We start from the raw sequence: 16,723 nt of genomic DNA on the forward strand, positions 1-16,723 counted from the left end.
CTCCAGAGTAGAGTGTTGTACCAGGAAGGTCAGATCATTGGATTGATAAACTTTGTACAAACAGGCTCTTCGGTGACAGAGGGAAGTGTGGTTACCCAAAGAAGATATTTGGCAACTGGAAATACCCTGATGAACTATTAAGCCCAATAGGGGTTTCACTAAAGCAGATATAAGAGTCCAGGAATGCCTCATTAAAATTAAGTAAAAGCTCAGTTATTGCTATGCATGGATACAAGATTTCTATCAGAATATAAGATTTTATATCTTCCAAAAGCTTCCTGAACACCTGTCATAAAAGATAAAAACCTTCCCTAAAACAGGGTCAAAGAGGCAAGTAATGTAAATCTTCTAGTGAAGTATTGAGGCCACTGGTATTTTGTGAGTCAAAGTCGAGACCAGCATCAGTGTTGATTAGGCAGTAGGTGCCTTTGAGTCATCCTCCTCCATTCAGCCATAGACTTTATCCTCTTTAGCCAAGGAATTTGAATCTGAAGTGAAAATATAGAAGTGGTTGAACTTTAGGCCCTCAAACATTCTCATATTTTTATGTATACAAGGGAGAACCAAGAATCTAGGAAGAGCTAGACATTAGGGAACATACATGAGAGGATTTGACCTACTCATCATTACTGTCACATGGACACTTGTTTAGTATTTGCATGATGTAGTGCAGGTTCCTCTCGTTATAGGAGAGACCAAACAACAAACAATGCATCATATTCACCAGTTTCTGCCTCATCAAGCCCAATTTATGTTCCGGAAAAACACAGGGCCTTAGTTACTTTGGTCAACATAACTGTGACCAATCCAAGAAGCATGTTTCGGGGGCATTTCCTGAGATACTTTGTCAAATATTGTTTCACATACCTATTTTACTCCTCAATGGTTCTAAATGTATCAACCTTGGAAAGAAGTCAAACGGATTTCATACTGTCGACATCTGAACATTTGACCTACAGACCAAACATATACGTACAGAAAGCATTTCACTCATTGAGCCATCTTGCCACTATATATCTACCTACATGCCAAATATATGTATAAGCAGGGACCAGATATTGAAAAAGAGAGATTTTGTCTGAATTTACACAATAACCAAAAGATAAGAACCACATACGTTAAACAATTTAGATATTGATGCATTATTGCATTCATCACATTAGTTATGTGACTTCTGTTTGCCCATCTGCCCCCATTTAAATTGTGTACAATGTCATAGGAACAGTAATAAAGGAAAAGGTTACTTACCCTGTAACCATCTGTTTGTGGCTTGCAGAATCAGTTGCTCTGCATACTTCGGCCATTTAAGGTTGGGTGTGGATTTTTGCAGTTTATTTGCCTTCGAAGAAGTTTTCAGTCTTGACTTCTCCCTTGGCCCACAAAGCACCAAGACAAAGACAGCAATTCAAACTGTATTTCTCCAATGGGTGAGTGATGGAAGTGGAATGTGGCGAAGCAGGACAAGAAAGATGTCCTCTACATTGTGACTATTAGCTGAGAAAACATCTTGGATCAATGCTTCCATCCAGGGAGGTAGGAAGTACATCTGATGTGTTTCACTCACATCTGCATATAGAATCAGATTCAGTGGAGGAGTGTAAGCAAATATCCCTCACCAGTTCATCCATAATGTACTGCCCAAAGACTGTGTGTGGATGCCTGTAGGCGAAGATTCAGCATTTTGCATTTCAGACGTGTTGAAAATATCAATAGTAGGAGTACCCTTTTGTGCAAGTATTGCTGAAGTACTTTAATTGCTCTCTCATGAGTGTACTTGGTTATGTGTCCTGTTTAGGAGGTCCAGATGGTTGTTCACCCTCAGTAGGTGCTCTGCTAAGAGCTAGCGGTGGTTATGAGTGGCAGAATTTCAGGGTGTTTGAACTAGAATAGGTAGCTCTGTAAATAAAGTGTATCCCCCCCCCTCCCCCCCCCCCCCCCGTTTTTGTAAACTAGCACATCGCGGTCATATTGTCACTCTTTACTAGGACTACTTTCCCTCAAAGAAGCGTATAAAAATCTTTCTGCAACAACTAACTTGCTGTCAGTTCAAGGCAACTGATGTGACAAAGCCGTCGTCCCAGCACCCATGTAAATTGAACAGTCATGCAGTGAAGATGTGTTTTCCACTCCAAGATGGAGGCATCTGTGGTAATAGTCACATGCAGTTGATGGTCTAGAAATAGCCTACTCCACAGTAAGTTCTTGTTGTTCTACCATTTCAGACTGTGCTGAACTCAGGGCCCCAACAACACTAGATCTTCCCAAAGACTCTCTGCTTGTGACAACTACAGTGCTATACACTGCTGAAATGGCCATACATGCATACTTGCAAACAGTACAACCGCTCCACATGAAGACATCATTAAGCCATAATCATCAACAGTTTCACTCATGTCCTCTCAGTTAAGGGAAATGGAATCTGAAACAGAGGTAGTAGCCTGTGTAACTTCATCGCCCCCTCTTGGTTCATATAGGCTTTGCCTATGATACAGTCATACTATTCACAGCCCCGGTTGGACCTGTTGGCGATATGAGACTTTTTCGCATTGGCGGTGAAAGCGTAGTAATGAAACTGCTACCTAAATGGGTGCCAGGCATTGCTGTTGGGCGCTGCTCTTTATCGGCTAATGGTCTGGATATGGAAAGGTATGAATGGCTTTGCAGCACATATGTGCTGATATCACTTCTAGATATTTGGTGAACACCCTTGGAGCTTTTGTGACTTTAAATGCTAGAACTTTGAATTGGTAGTACTGCTCACTTATTGAGGATGTGCTGAATGTCTGAGGACATGGAAGTAAGCATCGCTGTGTGATTACCAGCTGCGGGGCAGAGGCATGACTTCCTGCAGGGTTGTCATTTTGACGTGCTTTGACTGCACATAGTGATTCAGGTCGAAAATAGGCAGCAGGGTACAATCCTTACTGAGAAGGAAAAAGGTACAAGGAGAACAATATCTTGGCCCGAAGGTGCACTGGCAAGATAGAGTCTTTGCTTTAAAGATTCTGCACTTCCTCTCACCACAATCACTGGCTTTCCAGACTGATTGTGAGCTGTTGATGTGGTATGTTTGGCAAGTGTTTGAAACGCCAAGCAATATCCAAGCTAAACAAAAAGACAGGACCCATTTGTATAAGGTAATAATTTCCTCCTACTGTAAAAGGAATAATCTGATTCTCGCCCTGACACGTACTGTTTGGGAGATTTAGGTTAAGACACTGTTTGGATGCTGAGGCACAATGTCTGGAGCCACCACGACCTCAGCCTCAGTCGTTGCCTTGGTAACCACCTCAACCGTAGGGCTTGGAAGTGTGGCCTTCCTGGAAGAATTCCTGCAGCTGGAATCCTGATCACTGGGATGTGGTCACTCCAATTGATTGCTGTTCACAAAACCCAGTATTTAGAGACTGACTTAGCAGAGCCCAATGGCTTTAGAAGTGTTAGGGCCTTTCTCGATCTTCTCAAACATGCACTCTACCTGAAGTCTGAAAAAAGGTGTTCCTCATCAAATGGTAAATTCATGAGGTGCTGCTGGGTCTCCGGTCAAAAGTTTGACACTCGAAAGCCAGGCATTATGTGGAGGATGATGCATGTGTTGACCTTCTTAGAGGCTGTCTCAGATGCATCGAATATTGGTGATTGACAACCTTGCCTTCATGAACTAGTTCTCTTCATGAGTTCCAGTACACCTCTGGCAGATGTTTTACCAGCTACTCCACTTCCTCCCAATGATGGCGATAACAGCGGGAAAGGAGCATGAGCAGATACTGCACTGACCCCTCAAATATGGAAAATTTCCACCAGAAAATCCTCGTCCTCTTCCATCACATGAAGCTCAGCTGCCTTCAGTATTATGGCACAGTATACTGTAATATCTGGAGGTAAAGCCATGACTGGATATGGCTCCAGACTTTTTTGTCTTGTAAGTCGACATTATAATCCTTCCACAGATGGCTCCAACCCTACATGGTGCAGGATCAAAGTATGCGTCCTGAAGTTCATAAAGGCAGTCATAGTGTGAATACTGAGTGATCGGAATGGACCGACTCCTGAGATGACTAGGGTGGTAGTGGTGAAGGCTGGCATGTCTGTGGAGGCTGAGGTTTCACAAGGCCGGAGGTCTGGTCCCTACTATATTTGTAGATGTGATATAACTCTTCAGAAATTCCCTCTTCAAAGGTTAGCCTCCTTCTCTTGAAAGGAACTGGCTGTGATGTCTCTCTCTCTCTCTCTTAGGTTGAGGGCGAGCAAGAATGTTCCCTCAGAAGTGGTGGCTCTAAATCCTGCCCTGCCTGAAAGGGCTAACAACTACGATCTCGGAATCAAGAACTTTTGCAGAGTTGGCTTTGAGGTTGGGTTCTAGGCTGATACGAGTACAGAAGGTGACCAGTCCGGGTCTCATTGTCGAGTTGGCATGGTGTCAAGGTTCAAAACCTTTAGCTTGAAGTATCTCAGAAGCCTATAGGGGCTTACGAGACAGAGTGGAGTAGGTGCCAGAGACGAAACCCAAAGGTTGGTGCCACTGTGGTTCAGTCTCAGGGCTTGAGGCCTATCTCCTGGGGAGCAGTGCATTGGCTCAGGTTTAGATTGTTTTTGTGGTCAACTGAGTGTGGGTTGAAGAATGGTGGCTCTCAATGCAGCCGCTGTACTAGCGCCAGGTTTTAAATCGAATGAGAGGTACAACTTGAAACATTATGTATCGAATAGGCAGTATAATATTGAGAAAGTCTGCAAGAAAGCCTGTTATGGGGAGGAGCCACAACACCAACTAAGATGGCCGCTTAGTCTCCCGGCTCCGCTGACCTCCGTCCTACGCTCCACTATCCTGCTGACAATCCTGCTTTCCTGAACCGGATCCGTGTGGGTGATCTGTCCCACACTCCAGTGGTGCAATCCCGGAGTTTTTCAGCCGTCGTGGAGCGATGATACGTCGCAGAACGTACTGAGGCCTAACCTGCCGGGGAGGCCGGGATCTCAAGTGCTGGCCCTGCCGGGTCCAAGCTCAACAACAACGGGCGGCTGCATGCGGTTGGGCCCGGTCTCCGGTCCGCTCAAACTTTTTCCCGATTGTTTTGTTACCATCAGCTGCCTGGTGCCCTGTACCGTGTGAGGCGGTGAGTGACGCAAGGTACTGTCTTGTGAGGGCCCTGACCGGGGATCCGGCATCCATAACGCCGAGCCCCCCGGATCGGCGTCTCGCCGCGTACATTGCTTGCGGACTACCGTTCCCTCCTAGCTTATTCCTGCTCAGTTTCCCTTTGCCCCGGGGAGGGTGCCTCTCCGTTGGGGTCACTATGCCTGCGGACAGAATAGGTTTAAAGGAGCGGGGTCGATCTGGCCCGTCCTTGTTAACAGTGATGGAGGCACTTATGGCGCTTCAGGGCACTATCAAAGCTCGGACTCATGCCTTGTTGTCTGCGATGGATGAAGTCACGGGATCGAGACCGGACCCTGACTCGACGTTTGCGACCCGGCAGCTAGCCCACTTCGCAATGGATGCTTCGGAGGCGTGTTTAGACCCGGCGGTGGAAACAGTGTTTGCCCCTATTGTGTTGGATTTGCCTGACTGGAGTGTGCCCGGACACTCGATTGAACTGTTGGAACCTTCGATCCTGTACCCCTCGGAACATTTATATGTCCCCACTGTGATATTTTCTACTTTGTACTGTATGCGGTTTTGGACTTTGTTTATCCCCCTCCTCCACCGGTCGTTCAAGATGGCGGATGAGGCGGAGATTGGACTCGGATATGGGGAGGGGCGATGGTGGCACCAGCAATCAACATCTCTGCGCTCCCGTTCTGCCGACTTATGGGACATTGTGTGTAAGGGACTTCCCTTAATTACCGACTTCAGTACATTTGATCGTAGGGGTCAGGGTTGAGATCTTTGTCTGGGCTCTTCGAGGTGAATTTACGGTTGAATGGATTGCTTCACTGTCCTAACGGATTCCGGGGCAGGGTTGGCTAGGTTGGGGGAAGGAGACCGGGAGTCCGTAGTATTATGCCCTCCTCCGCTTTCCCCTCTCGATTGGGGCTTTCTTACTTTTTTCTCTTCCCTTTCTTCTATATTTCGGGCTCTGGTTGCTGGGCGACAGGCACGCTGCGTGGGGGGTGGCCGTAGTCATTTGCAGGGGTGCAGGGTGGGGGGGTGTGGGGGTGGGTGTTTCGTTTTTGTCTTTCTTCTATGGCCTCTTTTTCTTCTTCTCTTCTCTTGCTTTTCTTTCCTTTCTTTTCCGGGTTAGTGTAGTGGGTCCGGCTCTCTTTGCAACCTCATCTCTATACCTGTGCCTCGACCTCTCCGGGGCCCGGGTACTGGGGGGCGGACAACAAAGACGGTGTTGATATTGATGATGTGCTGTTTATCCTGATGTCGTATGTTTAAATGCCGTTGATTGCTAGGGTAGCGACTGTGGTATGGACACATCGTTTTCCTGTTCGCCCCCATTCCCATGGTCTGAGACACTATATGATGCCTGATCCTTTCTATTTTATATCGAAAATGAAAACCTCCTATCCTGTTTCGCATCGAACTGCACTCCCAACCACTGTATTTGGTAGTCTGAGCTACTATGATCCCCAGGGACCATTGTTTTGAAACGGATTGTGATAATACTTTGAACTGCTTAGCGGCCAGCCCTGGGGGTTGTATGTAGGCCCGGTTTTGTATATATGTGCAAATGTTAAATAAAGGTTTTCAAAAAAAAGAAAAACAAAAAGAAAGCCTGTTATGTTGACTTTTGATAACCCTGCATGTTGAGCTGGCACAACTAGCTTTTAGTTTGTAAGCACCTTAGCCCATACCAAGATGTCTGCATTTGACATTCTAAATATGAAGGAATGAATTAGCGATTCAAATGTTTGGACTACTTTAGTTTGTTTCCCTCCTCCGGGAACACTTGATATTAAGCCAACCATTTATGTTTAATGAATTTATGGCAATGCCTCCTATTTTTCCATGGTTGTTTTAAGAACATTTTTTTCATCCTTACAATTTTCATACACAAGGAAGCAATTTATACTATGAACTAATAATTAGTAATGATGAAGACTACAGAGGTTCCAAACCAGATTCAAATTCAACCATGGATATTTGGAGTGACATTTCAGAAAGAACTGGAATGGAGCATTCTCCAAGCCCGGCCCCCAGAGAATTATTCTCATACATGCCCAAGTCCAACAGTCTGTTCAATGTAGCTGGAGACAAAACAGTGAAGTGAGCAGTGGCATTTATGATGCTATGTCTAGTTATTTGATGTTGGCAGCCAAAAGGAACACCGATGATCTATTTTGTTTCCAGAGCGCGGGATGCATGTCCCAACCAGATACCGAAAAAACAATCTGAAATGGACCTTTAGTCCTGGTATATTGTGGGGCTGAGGGGAGGCAAGAGATATCTTGAGACCAAAGATTTATTTGAAGAAAAAGAACTTTCAAACATCCCCGCCCAACATCAGAGGACACGAGAATGCAGAGCATGACACTACAAAAGCATAGGCTTCAAACAAAATAACAAATGCATCATTTGCAACAGGACACTGAAATGTTTCCACTGGTTAAAGAATATATGATAATTGCTGAATGAACTCACCTGTCTTAGTTTCTCTTCAGTGTCTGCCTGAGGCAAATGTATAGTATTTTGTGAATCCACTGTTATTGATGTTGCACAAGGACCTGGGACATGAGATGTGTTATTAAACTGCTGTCCTTCAGAACAGATGGGAGAGTTTCTAGATTTCGTAAAACCTCGATCTGACCCGGGCCTGTGAAGATCTACAGCTTCTTGACCTATCTGGCTAGATCCAAAATTGTCTCCTGAATGTGGTCGAGGAGTCATGGGAGGTTGATCATATGGGTCACGTGGCGGGGCTAGTTGAATATGGCTGTATGAATCTGATGAAGTAGACCCTGTAGTCCTTTGAGAACATGAGACAGATTGTCTTACAAATGATTCTTGTATTAAAGATACTCTTCTCTGCTGTGTCTGAAAGAAAGAATCCTGGTTTGGCATTAACCCAGGTCTTGTCATACTATGTTGAATTAAGTTCTCAGGTATTCCTGGTCTTGGAGTTCCAGGCATATGAGAATAAACATCACCCATACCAGGCCTTGTAGAGCTAGAAATTGTAGAATATGGATCAGGAGCAACAGGCCTCAATGTTTCAGGGGGCTTTGAATAAGGATCAGTGGCAATGTCAATTTGTGGTTGAGATTTTGTTGGTGGCTGAGCAGATGGATCATCTATATGTCTTTGTTTTCCTGGAGGATGAATATAGCGATCTGCATGTCTTCGATGGGAATGTGGCTGCACAAAGATTTCTTCTCCAGCAGACTGATTGTAAGGGTCGACATGCTGAAGTGGAGGCCTTGGTGTAGGTGGTTGCTGGGCATATGTATCAATGACAGTTGGCCTAGGAGTAGACGGAGGCTGGGAAAATCCATCACCAACTGACTGAGAGCTACCAGGAGGATGAATATACTGATCTTGTGGAATGGGCCTTGGCATTGATCCAGAGTGTGAAAAGTTATCACTTTGTTGTCTAATCACTCTTGGTAGATGGGAAAATGTGTCATTCATCATGGGGCGGGGAGTCAGTGGTTGATGACTGTAGGGATCACTAGGTGCATTTTGGGAAAAGCTGTCCAAAGGCCTCGGAGTCATGGCAGACCTTTCATATGGGTCCACAACTGCGTGTAATGGAGCCGCTGAAATTGATGCATAAGACTCTTGAGGAGACTTTGGTAGGCACTGTGGAGTTTTGAAGGGCCCTGGGCTACCATCCATCACAGTAGGATTAGGAGTGAAAGGAGGTCTTGTAAATGAATCCTCCATCATTCTAACTTGTTGCATATGTTGTTTTTGAAAAGGTTCGGTTCGAACAGATGGTTTGTTGAATATCTCCTTTGCTCCAGCCACTGCAGCACTCATTAAAGATTGTTCAATATTTATCGGTCTTGAAATCCCGACTGGCTTGGGAGTATCTGGTGTTTTTTCGTGGGACTCACCACTTCTTGGGGAAGAACAAAATGAGTCTCTAACTGGTGAAGGTTTATCTGAAGATGGCTCATTTCCTTGAATGACCCTGGTGACACCTGATGATGGTGAGCATGGATCTATTTGTGGAAGTGAATTTCTTCTGGAAAAATTGGAACCCACTGTTAGTGGCCTGGGTGTTCCTACCATTTTTGCATAAGGATCCATAGGAGATGATGGCCGAGAACCTGGAGAAAACATCTGAGGTGACAGTGGTTGAGACGACAGGCTTAGTGAAAGAGAATCCTGCACCTGAATTCTCGTTGGAGTTGGTGGTGGAGCCTGTGGTTTCAAAAACACATCATCTGATGGCGTGGAAGTAGGCGTACCCGAAGGATGCTGCTTTCCATATACCTCTTTGTTAAATGGCTGCTGTGAAGGAGATACACTCCCATTACCTTGCTGAGGGGTTAAGGGGCTCTGCATTCCACTGGTAGGTGTGTCACTATCAGACTGACTCAAATGCTGTTGGGAACCAAACTGCTGCTGCTGTTGTTGCTGTTGTTCACTCTTTACTTGTTCAAGTTTTTGTGTTGCTTCAATTTTAGCTTGCTGCTTGCTTTTCTGGCGCATTTGCTGTGAGGAGAGGACAGAAACATTTTCATTATTGGCAAGGTTGTAGCAGTGGTCTAATTAAAAAAACTGCTGAATTTGATTCCTTACTAAAACGATTTTGGTTGATACATAATGTATTTCTTTTGAACCAAAATCAAACAAATGCATAGCTATAGGAGGCAAAACAGGTTTTGTAAGTGCAAAAGAATTATAACAGTGAAGTACTGCTGGCAGTTTCAAAGACTTGCAACATTCTCACAGACTGAAATGGAAAACAATAAACAAAACTTAAAGCTACTCGGGTATTGAATCCAAGAATGGTTTGTGATATTTAAACATACATGTGGTAGGTGCATTAGGAGACAAAACGGAATTGTGAATACAGAATACGGTGACAGTCTGCCAAGTTTGGGGTTATATTAGGGTATTAATGAGGCAGAAATGTCCCCTGCATGGTAAACAGGTGTGACCGCTACCTTGAGTGACACGCCTGCATGAGAAATTAGTATCTTGACTTATCTTAGGCCCAGCTTGTATGCTAAGCTGTGCCGTATGCGGAGGCCTGCCCATAAAGATTCTGAGGTCCAAGGCCTGCTCTGTGAATTGAAAGGAAGCAAGACCTGTACCCTCTGTCTTGACATGAGACTACTATTCTTGACATGGATTGTGGACAGCAAGGTGGAAGAATAGCTTTTTTGTGGATTACAGTAATGAACAGACCTTTTCCTAGTTGACGTGCAGTGAAGTACCTACTGGCTCCATTCATGCAAGTTTTTGCTTATCTGTGACAGCCAGACTAATACGGAGAGGGAGAGAATGCATATATGTAAGGTACAGGTGGAAGCAAGACTCAGTGTTATGGTAAGAGCATGGCTGCTGGCACCAGTGGGATCCAGGCTGGAGCTTTCAAATGTAGTGGGTGTCCCAATGGTCAGGGTCTAGTACATCTGCAATGATCTCCATTTTACATCACTGTAGTTGGTGTTGGAACTGTGGAAAATTAGCTACAGTCCTGTAGGTGTAAAGTAAACCACTAGACCTGAAGCACCATTAGTGTATGTAGCACCTTATTTAACAGTGGAATAGAAGTTCTTCCCTTTTTACTATGAAAATCAATGGAATGGACAGTAAGTTACTGCATATCTATGACTGTAAGTTCTGAGTTTCTAACCCCCCCACACTACCTCACTGAGAAGCCTTGGACAGCTCACTGATTGCCATCATTGTAAAGCAACACTTGAGATAAATTTCAGTTTAAGAGGACTTTTATATTTCAGCCTAGATCAGGGGTCTCCAACCTTTTCTGAAGTAAGAACTACTCCTGGTCGGTGAAAATCAGCCCATGCTACAAATATTTTTAGCGTTGGAATACAGACCACATCCGAGAAGAGCTCATTAGTTCCCATCATATGAAAGACTGCCAGCCGTGATCACCTCAGTGCATCAGACATGCAGAAAATCTTTTGTCAATGTGGAATGCATGTACAAGGGATGTATGTAACACCCATAGCTGCAATCCCCCTGACACCAAGTAAATATTAGTAAATGGTCTCCCCAAACAACAGCTCTCGAGCTACAAAAATACACACATTTTCGTCTCAGCTTCTAATTTATTAGGCTGGGCTAAACACAGGGAAGCTGCTTACGGGTAGCCCAAGAGCTACCAGTGGCTCACAAGCTACTTGTTGGAGAAGCCAGGCCTAGATGTATTCACCTTCTTTCATAATATTCAGAGAAGTGAGAAACATTCATCAACCTAGGTTTCAATGTGGAATGACAACTTGACTGTTTACTGATGTTAGTGATCATATTGTGATGAAACGTGCGCTGTATGGTTTGGAAAACGAATGCCACCCAGCCCGTGGTGGATTTATATATTTCAGATTGGTTTCAACCAGTAACCTCAGACCGAAGGCTACAACATGATTGTTGTTGCTAATTGCCCATACTTTGTTTCATATTGTATTGCTATTGTTTTTACATATTATGATAGTGTGCCTTTAGTACATGTACTTCTATATATTTTAAAGTGTCAGAGTGTGTTTTCATAAGTATATTCACCTTTACTTGTGCTAGACTGGATCTGGAGAATTTTGTAAACAATGATCTCCCGTACCAGTAGGTGGCACCATACAGCTCCGCAATAACTGTTCCAGTCTGCATACAAGCACCACATCTGCATGCTGATGTCATTTTCTTATCTGTCTTATTCCATGAGCAAAAGAAACAGAGCGCTTTGAAAAGACCGCAGGTGACAGTCTGCCAAAATGTAACTTGGAAGAATCCATAGTAAGATGCTCACGAGTCCACTCCACAGCACAATAAGGTGGTAGTATTAACCAGTAAGAACATGGAAATAACGAAATAGATAAACATAGCAGTAACTTCCAAAGATAAAGGGTTGAAGAACGGACTCAGATTACGAAATCTGGCAGGGTTAAGCGTGCAAAGTGGTACTCCTGTCAGACGTGGTGTCCAGGCAGAAGTTTTTCATGAACACGTGGACCAATGCCCAGGTTGTAGATTGGCAGATACCCAAGATCAGCACGCCCCTTCTCAGTGCCATCATAGCGACATTGGCAGTGGTGGAAAGAGCCCACAGGCCCATGTAGGCGGGATCAGGATGACGTGACAAGGCGTGGAAATCGCAGAAAGTACCGTTAGTGTAAGCTAAAGCCATTTTGTTTGTGGCATCCATTTTAGTTAGACATGTGCTTCTTCTGTCTTCAATTTTACTTGCCTTTCTATTTCGCTGGAATCATCAACTGTAGTTAACTCCTTCAGTACTGAGCCGGAGCACTCTGTATGCTCAGAAAGGCCTGTAGCTGCTAGAATGCACCTGTCTTAGACTGTAACTGTCAGGCTGTTTCAACTGATGTAAGCAGTAATGTTTCCCCTCCCACTTTGCTGGCAAAAACATATTTGTATGCCCATGTTAGTCAATAACTATTCCTGTATATGCCTGTACCTCCTCTTTGAGTCTCCATGCTTACTTAGCTGCAATTAACAAGACCCTTGGATTCTGTATTCTGGGGACTACCTCATACAGTGCCCAAGGCTGTTGAATCAATTTAGTCCCACTCATGAGAGGTTAATAAACTTATTTCTTTGACATTACAGCTTCCGTGCCAATCTCTTCTTTGTTGGTTTAAGAACCAGTGGACAGACAAGGGTGGGCCCCTAAAAAGGCTAATTTCCACAAATTGGCGCCCCACCCTTGGGGCTCATTGGAGACGTGGCCATCCAAGGGAGTGGTCTTGACGGAAGACAGGAATCTTCTGAGGAGGCACCCTGCACGAGGAGATCCTTTGTTTTTGCAGTCCAATATTTTTTCCAGTTTTCCCGATCTGATCCTCCAGGTGTTGGCCGGTCCCGACTGAGATCTCCCTTGTTGTAATTTTTTTTCAGTGGCCATTAGGTCAACCCAAAGCTTGGCAGGTGGGGGTTGGAGACTTTGGTTTGGTAAGGTCGCTTAAGCGACACTCTTGTTTTGGATTTGCTTGGCCAAGATTTTGGTTTTGTTTTGTTTGTATATTGAAATGTAAAAAGGCAGGTAATGAGGAGATGTTTTTTGTCTCCATTTTTTTATACTTGGATTTGATACTATTTGATTGTAGTATATTCTGTTATAATATTTTTGGCATGCCTTCCCCTAGCACACTTCGTAGAATGTGTTGCTGTCTTGGAGGTACCATTATGGATCTAGAAAATAGTCAGCTGGCTCCCCTAAGGGGGAGTGGGGGGGGGGGGGGAGGAGAGATACTCAATAGGTTTATGTATATTAAAAATGGTATTTCTTCCATAATGTATAGTACACTGTGGAACGAATATATGAGAAAAAGGACTTATGATATTTGTAACATGGAACAGTCTTTGGCTGTTTACGTGTCTTGGTGTAGTCTCTGGACTGCTTTTAAGAACTCTTTTGTTCGTAATATGATTTACAATTGGTTCGGTCTGAGTGCAGTCTGTGGGCTGCCTCTTGTTTTTGTCCTAGTGTTGATTTGTGATTTGATTGTGTGTTTGAGTGTCTATGAGGATTGTTGACCGACACTGGTGGTGATGCTTGTGAAGTACTTGCTTGAGTGAGCAGCGACTGTGCTCTTTGTGCAAGAATGGCTTACCTCAGCAAGCTGTGTTGTGTGTTATGAGTGTGTGGTCACTTTCTTGAAAATGTCTGGAATGAGCTCAATTTGGTTTGTTGCCGTCATATGTTCTGCAGATGCCATTGGAAGAATTACACTCTAAAATTCAAGGAATGAATTATTTAACATATGTTAAGTAGCTGCACGCTACTATTAAAAGTAAATCAGTAACAATGAATAGCTGTGTGAACTTTCAATTATTATATTGCCACAATGGTAAAAAAAAATGTAATTAAAACATGAAGCAAAATTGCCTAGCACTCCATACAAAAGAGAAAATGTTACCTCACAACAAATAAAGTGCTTTGAAACCTTTTGGGTATAGCAAGAGTTATACAATGTTAAAACTCACTTTACCTAGAAAAAAAAGAAAAGAGGCACTCAATAGGAAAAAGTAGGCCTCAGAGAAAAACAAAATGTGTTTGTTTTATATAACTAGTACTTAACAAAATGAAATATACATGCCCAACATTTTGTTAGTACTGCCTATCAGCTGTGCAAAATGTTACAGCACTATCCTTTGATGCATCATATTAAATATTAAAAGGCACTCACATTATATGAGTAATTGGTTGCTGCTAAAATAAAATTGTCCTTCTTTTACAACACTCCCAACAATAGATTTTGACTGGCTTGGAATGCCTGGTTTTTAACTAAGCCTCATTCCCAGCACAAGAAAGAGAGCTTTTAACAGCTGCTGCAATTGTCTGTCCAAAGGAAGTTGTCTGTCAGAGCAGAGATCATAAAACACAGCTGAATAAATAACACAGGCTTTACCAAGGCACAAGCTAAATAAATGCTGTGGCAACTAGGTTTTAAGTTAGTATAAAATGGCATGAAAGCATGTGCATTAAAGACTACTAATTTTGAAAGTTAGAAATACAGATTCATTATTGTGGATAAAAGAGAAAGGATAAAAGTAAGGACTTTCTTTCTTGTTTCTTTCCTAAAAAGCACATCTGTGGTTCTGATGGTAAATAATAACTGCTTTTTAAAAGACAAAGAAAAAACAAAATTTCTATGGTTCAGTAAAGCTTCTGTGCTAAGTTTCAAAGGAAGTTTTGTAAGTTGTATAAATAAATACAATTGAAAGACAGAAGGAAAGGAATAAGGCTTGCTTTTCATATGTAGAAAAAACGAAGGGGTTAGTGATCTTTATTCGAAAAATGACTACATGAAAAATAACTATTAAAAGTCATTGCACTAAAATCGTTTTTGCATTTTCATGATCTTTATAATGTCTAATAACATCACTGTGAAAATGTAATAATATTTAGCACTGTAGAAAATTACCATGTGCAAAGTATGTATTCAGATTTCAATGTGTGTATTAAGATTTCTATATCTAAATGGTAAAAAATGTTGTTGACCAAATGAAAAAGATGAGCATTAGTTACTCTAACAATTACTGCCTCTTAGTGACAAACTTAAAATGTAGTATGGCCTAATGGCTGTAGTGTCAAATACAAAGGCTATTAAAATTCATGCAAAGAGTAGCTGTACAGACATGTGAATTACATTGCAAGCCTTCATGCAAGCCGTAATGCACAATAGTTCTGGGCGTATTATGGTGTTCTGAAAACAAAAATTGTGAGCAAATTCTTTAGGGGCTAGAAAAGCACAGTACACAAGGATAAAAAAATAAAGAACAAGCGTTACATCCTACCTTTAAAACATAAGCACACAGGCACGGAGCAGGGATGCCCCTCAGTCATGCTTTTCTGCGTCTCAGAGAGTTACTCTGAACTGTGGTGGTCACATGGGGATAGCTTTGCTCAGACAGGGGACAAGAGGTTTAAGGGTCAGAGGCCAAGTTCTGTATTTAGAACTGACCAGCACTACTGAAAGCAAAATGTCCAAACAGGGAGTTTCGAAGCATTTTTGTTTTTTATCGGAGGTTAGCCAATGTGACAGTGTGTGATTTCCACTTTTAGGGGCCTACTCACACTATGAAAGCATCACAGCGTTTCTTGATGTGTACATGTACATATATAATTGTGTAAATGCAAGTTGTATATTTAGTCTATAGCCCTTGTAGTAATAATACAAGTACATAAATAAATGAACAGGGCTGTATTTGATTGAACAGGGAACATATTCCTTTTCAGATTTGCTTCTATTTTGGCCTACAGCAAATAACACGTTAAGCAAATGCACACTCCAGTGCCACTTGTTCTTAATAGGAAAAATATGGATATACCTGCTTGTATTGTTGAAGAGTAGTTTAACAAATTAATTCCTTTGTATTAATAACATTTCCTGATTCGAACATTGTAGGATAAAACACTACAGGTCATGTAAACTTTGCTCTAATGATATCTGAGGCTATAATGTGCCTAGGAAAATTAGGGTCAAAATAATTCTCAATTCATGTCAAAAATATTTAGTGTGTAGTCATTAGCAAATTAACTACATTTAAGAAATGAAAGAATTTACTTGGTTGTTTCAATGAACGTATGGCCTTGATTAAGCCTTCCTGGAACAAGATTGGACACCACAGATCTGTTTTAGGCAACATCAGCTAAAGGAAGCATTGGACATGGTCTCTTTGGTGTAGTTTCTCCTAGCTATCTATCTCTTACAAGTTTGTCTGTGCCCAGTTGCCAAAAGGGGTGTGTATTGTCGACAGGAGGTTACCTACTGTCGAAGGGGGGTAGGAGACTAGCTCCTGGGCACATTAAGGGTAAGCACAATTAAGTAACACCTCACCAGTGCACGTCTAATTGGCTATTAAGTAATATTGTTTGAACAAATTGTTAGAATGAACAAAATGAATAAGTATATACGCCCTGTTACTTCCCATCCTGTCTGTAAACTGATGAAGTTATCAAAGGGTGGATAGAATAGACCGATGTTCTCTTATTTGACCTTTATGGGGAACTATATGTTAGTGGTTTTTGTTCCAAATTCCCAGGTGGCAACACCATTATTGTTGATGTTATTACAGCACTACATAAGTCGCAGAGGCCTCACGAGTCCCTCATTAGTTACT

General features: G+C 42.7%; 1 protein-coding gene across 2 annotated transcripts in view; it reads right to left on the reverse strand.

Moving 5' to 3' along the window:
• KMT2C (lysine methyltransferase 2C) overlaps positions 1–16,723 on the reverse strand; it is a 1,555,522-nt gene that overhangs the window by 690,023 nt on the left and 848,776 nt on the right. For both annotated transcript variants that reach the window (XM_086941472.1, XM_086941471.1), the window contains one exon: positions 7,589–9,607. In XM_086941472.1, coding sequence (XP_086797598.1) covers positions 7,589–9,607 — 2,019 coding nt within the window. The remainder of the gene's footprint in view (positions 1–7,588; positions 9,608–16,723) is intronic.

This window comes from Lissotriton vulgaris, chromosome 10 (assembly GCF_964263255.1).
Source record: "Lissotriton vulgaris chromosome 10, aLisVul1.2, whole genome shotgun sequence".
Taxonomy (NCBI): domain Eukaryota; kingdom Metazoa; phylum Chordata; class Amphibia; order Caudata; family Salamandridae; genus Lissotriton; species Lissotriton vulgaris.